At 33.5% G+C, this 6,000-nt stretch overlaps 1 protein-coding gene across 1 annotated transcript in view; it reads left to right on the forward strand.

Moving 5' to 3' along the window:
- Nucleotides 1-989, forward strand: part of LOC122794961 (HSPB1-associated protein 1-like) — a 477,584-nt gene extending 476,595 nt beyond the window's left edge. The window contains exon 7 of the mRNA XM_044063556.1: nt 351-989. Coding sequence (XP_043919491.1) covers nt 351-911 — 561 coding nt within the window. The 3' untranslated portion in view covers nt 912-989. The remainder of the gene's footprint in view (nt 1-350) is intronic.
- The last annotated feature ends 5,011 nt before the right edge of the window (nt 990-6,000 follow it).

Consider the following 6,000-nt stretch of genomic DNA (forward strand, 5'->3'; position numbering starts at 1 on the left):
TAAAATGACTAAATATTTCACTTGATAGCTTTTCAAATGTCTTGTTGATGGCTGGCTGTTCCCTTTTCATGACTGTTATGGTATTGTATTGCAATGAAAGTCTGAATAAGCCTTGTTGTGAAAGAAGATCAGAAACCACCTGCAAACAAAGTATCATAATCTCCATTTATGATTAATTTGTGTATTAGAATTGTGCTCAGGGCCCTGTACCACATCAATGTCGTTATCTATATTTGGAACATTTGATACTATTTAAGAGGAAAGTGTTATCAGTAGTTCTCAGCTAGGTTCACTCTTTTGCTGAATGATACATCTTACAGCAAAAATAATAAAACTATGTTTTCCCCCAGGTTGAAGCAACAACGCATGATGTGAATCTTCATTATCTGAACTTGGCTGTACAAGCTTGTTTACATAAACATAAAGGAGACTGTTCAGAAAGGACATTGCGTTCAGATGTTTCAAATGAACTTAGTTTTCTTTCAACAGCAAAGAAAATTAAATTTAATGAAGATAAAACGTCAAGTGACACTAATGCACAGGATGATGACTGTAATGTTAAGGAGCATGAATCAAGAAAGTTCAGGATTCCTTTTGGTGATAATTTGACTCCAGTTCTTCCAAGATCTCAAAGAAACAGTCTGGAAGAATGTGAGACAGCAGCACACAACTTTAAAGATATTCCTCTCACTCAGAGCTTGCCTTCCCAATGTTACAGCAAAAGTATTTGTCATGAAGAGCATTCGGCTTCTGTTGAATCAAATGAAATTCCCTGTGATGCACCTGTGCCAAGTACCAGCACATCACCTTTAGAAATCTCCACAAATGATTTACTAGACTGTTTGGTACATCCTGATGTAATTGCTTTAGTGACTCAGCTTCTGTTAAAGAAACAGTCCATAGCATCTTAAAATTTTGCATATCTGTAAATAAAAGAAAAGCTTATTTATATTTCACATTAAATAAAACAATTTTATAGCATAACTACATATCACAGTGTGAAACTGATCTGTTTAGTGCACTTCATTTTGCTCCAGTAGTAGAATTAACAGTAATAGTTAAAAGGAATACGAGATCATAATATGTCATATTATTGGACAATGGCTAGCAATTTGACATTTGGAGCTATAACTAGATAGTTACATATCAGTTGAACCAAGTGCACTTAACCTCTTCTGGGTCTTCCTTTTTGCAGATCACTCAGTTTATCAGTGCACGCATCTCGCTCCAACTCATAGAGTTAGAAGCAGGCCCCCTCCCCCAGTGATATTGTAAGTTTTTTTTTTAATTAAATTTATTGCAGCCTTTTGATCAAGGATTACAGATAATAAAATACACACTTTTTGTAATAGTCTTTTTCAATAAAATTCAAAAAGATAATACTGAAGCTATACACAAAGCACATCAGAGGCAACTTTTGTATTGTTTAAAAGGGTAAAGAAGTACAGTATAAGAAAGAAAACAAAAGGAGAAGAAAGGGTAAACTAAAATACAAAAGTTTAAAGTAAATATATAAAATTATAGCTTAGTGAATACTTGAAGCAAATCTTGGTCCCATCATGTTATCAAGATCAATACCTTAGTCACTGGATTAAAAGAAGTAACATTTAAAGTTAATCCATTTCTTTTGATGACATATTCTTTGTTGGTATCTTTTCAAAGAAGAGAGAGGAATTATTTGAAGTCAGGAGATTTTCTCTTAATCCAGTTTCTAATGACGACTTTTTTTTTTTTTTTTTGCTATTGCCAGGATGGTCCATAAAAAAATAAAATTTGTAAATATGTTATATGAAACCAAAACCTTTTATAAGATTATTCTATATGATCACAAAGCTTTAGGAAAGTAAACATTTTTCTCTAATGTTCTCTTAAATGAGCACAGTGAAATATATGATACCAGTCTGATACTGAATTTTGTTTACATGTCTTATCATTTACTTTTAGAATTATTTATCTTTGCCAATTTAGCAGGAGTTTAAAAAGCTTTGTATAAAGATCCCCAAGGGAATATTCACTACCACTGTTCTAGAGAGGTATACTTGACAGATTACAAAGTAAGAGATGTATACTGTCCTTTGAAAATACTGTCTTTTTCTTCTAATAAAATGAAGTCCCAAAACTAGTTAGTCTTAAAGATTATGAATATTTATATAAATCTAAAAGAATCATAGAAGGGATATTATTTTTATAGATTATTAGACAAAGGTAATTGTATTAGGTATTTTTTACTCTTATGCCATAAATCTCTTAAAATTTATTTGAGACATGACTCTTAATTCATTCTAGAAATAGCCAAAATAAAGATTCTAGACTGAATTCTGATATTAGTATATTTTTTTAGTAGTATAATTATTGCATTGTTACTTTACCTAAAGTACTTTTGCATAGGTGTCTTTTTGTTGTTGTGTCTTTCGGCTTATCCCAGTTAGGGGTCGCCACAGCGGAACTCCGGTCCGCTAATGTTTGGTAGTGGATTTTTACGTGCCGGGTTACCAGCCCTGACGCACAACCTTCAACGAAGGCATGCCCATTCATGCATGCCTCCACACAGAAGACGCTCTAGCTGAGAATCGAATGGGGCAACGTCTTGCTGTGAGGTGACAATGCTACCGCAGCACCACTACCACCCTTTTCCCATGTCCTAATATGGTGAGTATAGGCAATTCTTATTTTTAAGGATACCATAAGATCATTTTGTTAAATAATTTAAGATGGTTCCCTTAGAGGTAAAGGGGATGTTTGTATGATATATAAGATTTTAAGGAGAATGACCATTTTTATTAATTGAAGCCTGTCTTCAAAAGAAAGGAATATCTTCTAGGATTTAATCCATTTAGAAGTTTATTCTAAAATCCTCTTATAATTAGTCTGTCTTGTTTCTTTACTTTTTATTGATAGTACCTAAGTAAAAATGCTGTTGTGACTCGAGTGAAGTTAGTCAGGAGAAGTTAAATAATTAGCTTGTTTATTTAAAAGAAAATGTTTAGCATTGACTATTGAAAGTTAAGCCAGAAATGATTCCAAAATTCTGTTATTCCATGAATCCTGGCATTAGATCTTATTTGAACTGCTGAGGCAAAAAGAAGAGGGGACTGTGACGCACGTGCCCTGGCCCAGCAATCAAGGAGCCTCAGTCCTCACCACTAACACCAAATAGGGCGTCTCATATATGAGGAAAGGATAACAAATACACACAGTAAAGTGCAATTTCCCTTAAGAGCACACAGAAATCACAGTCAGTCTGGGGCTGGTTGCTCCCTTGCTCCCCAGGTCCCCAATAAGACTCCCCACTGACACAGCTATAGGTCCAGATCTCAGCCTAGCTGGCAAACTAACCTCCAGTACCCTCTCTGTCCAACCAGTGCTTCATGTCCCTGCCCAAGTAGCTGACACATGCACACACTTTGAGATCAGCATTTATACAACTTCACAGACACTCCTGGGAAAGGCTGACACAGATTCTCCAGCTGTGCCTCTTTACCCAGACTATATAGTAGTAATTACTGCCACCACCAGCTAATAATTATCAGCTATCCAACGGCCCTTAAAAGAATGTCCAGTTATTACTGTGCACTATTACTATCCAATAGTGTAACATAAACAATCAAGGCTTATTGGAAGGGCTTATTACAGGATCACTTATAAGCATGCAATGTACTCTAGAGCTTAATTTATCTCTACATAAACCAGCCACAGTTGAAAAGGGTTTAAAAATATTTAATAATAAATACTAAAAACACACGACAATACTACTACACCACAGTGCTATTCAAGAGTTCAGAGATCACACAGAAACTTAAAGTAGTACAGTTCTGACATAACAGAAAAACACTTAGTCTAATCTTTTCTAATTTCCTAGCTATTGCTACAAGAAAATGCACTTCTAAGATAACTTACTTAAGACAACAGGCAGTGCTGTAGGTTGGATATCAAGACAAAAATGCTCAATAATCTCTGGTTCTCACTGTTTAAATTGAAACTGCAGTTCTGCTAAACATTACATCATCTTTTACACCTTCCTGGTTCCCAGACCACACAGAAACTGCATTTACATTCTTTTACACTTAGAGCAATAAAGGACATTCCATATGTAAATTCTGATCATTAACTTTAGCCTTAAAACAATAGAAAGAATGTGCTAGCTCAGACAGACTGACTCCGAGCTCTACAGATCAAAGACTAGATTTGAAATAATTTTAACTTGAAAAGAAAGATTCAAAATGCTTGACTTAGTTTTCCTTACAGCAGATGGCAATGTTGCCACATTGTTGTAACAGCATTTCTTTACATTTAAGACACAAGCCTGTATTTTACATTAATATTTACAAATGCCAGAACTATGTATCAAATTCTATTTGACTAGATTGGCAGCCTTCACCCATCTCTGCCCAATCTTCACAGGGACATTGTGTAGCCCTGCTTAATTCCCCCTTTTTAATTCTATTCGATCAGAATTGAGCTTAGCATATGGTTTGCTATCTTTATAGATTTGTCTTCTTAGAGTGACAGAAAGATCAAGAAAGCCAAGGATATTTAATACCTCAAATAAGTAGGTCCAGTTTACTGAATCAAATTCTTTGTCGCTGTCTAAACAAATGAAGAATGTCTCTGTCCCTTTATTATTCATAATATCTATTAACATCAAGATTATTTTGATGTCTTCAATTTGTGTTTTTGGAATTAAACCAGTTTGGCCATTGTCAATTAAAGAGAACATGAATAGCTTTAAGCAGAGCAGCATAGAGAATATCTACTTTTATTTATGATTGAAGCAATTAGAGAGAATTTCCAAGAAGGCAGTATAATCAATTAAATTTGATCCTTAACCAAAACAGTATGGCTAAGCATTTCATTTGCTCCTATAATAACTTGTAGGAAGCATGCCGCCAAGACCAGGAAGTGTGTTTACTTTTAAATCTTTAATCTTTTTGGAGACTTTGGTAAAGGTCATATTTTTGAGTAAATAATTTTTCAAATGTTCAGATAAGATATGAATTTTCAATGCATCACTCATTTTTTAATTGCATCTGTTGATACGATGCTTCATTATTTAGGTAGTTTAAGGAAGAGTGTAATTACTAAATTCATCAAGTATTCCCTGAATATTAGTAATTATCTTACTATTTTTATTGATTTCATCTGTCTAAAATGGTTAGATCTATATATCATTTTAGATTTTTTATTAACTTATTCATGCTCTTGCCCCATCAAATATGAAGCTAATTTAAGTTTCTCTAGAACAAGAGCAGTTTTATTTGATAAAATGTCCTGGTATTTTATTTTTCATGTATTAATCAGTTCAAACTTAGATGCATCACCTTTCTGGTGTGTGATGCTGAGTGAATATCCAAACACTACTTCTTCCAGTCTGTTATCTTGTTCTTATACCATGACAGTCCTTTACCATACATATAAGCTTTGAAGGAGTCCCAAAACATGATTTTATTTATATCTTTTGAATTATTTGCTGTCATGAAGAACTCAGTTTCATTTAGATGCCATGCTTTAAAGTCTTCTGAATTCACTAATATAGGAAGTAATTTTGTTAATTGTGGGAAGAAACTTAAAATTACTCAAGAACTTTAAAATTAAAGAATTATTTGAAAAGGGGCAAGGAGTGATTAAATAAAAAGCTTATCTGTTTTGGTTTGGATGCCAAAGATAAAACGAAATGTGGGAAAAGTCTAAAGAATCACTGTATTTCAAGAGGTATTTATCTCCAAAGCTTAATTTTTCTATCCATTTTTACGACTTTAGCAGAAGTTAATCTTATGACTTTTGAGGAACTTGTTGCTTTTTTATCCATAATGCAGTTAAAGTCATCATTCAAAACGTGGGTTCCTTTTAAATTCTTTAAGATAATATCAAGGACCTTTTTGGCAAATTTAACACCCATCCTTGAAAAACAATAGGTATTAGTTAAGGCCCAAATGTTATTATAATAACAAACCATCTTTATCTTCCATTTGCCTAGCTAATAATGTTAATTTCTATAATGAT

This window comes from Protopterus annectens, chromosome 2.part1 (assembly GCF_019279795.1).
Source record: "Protopterus annectens isolate FY-2018-M chromosome 2.part1, PAN1.0, whole genome shotgun sequence".
Taxonomy (NCBI): domain Eukaryota; kingdom Metazoa; phylum Chordata; order Ceratodontiformes; family Protopteridae; genus Protopterus; species Protopterus annectens.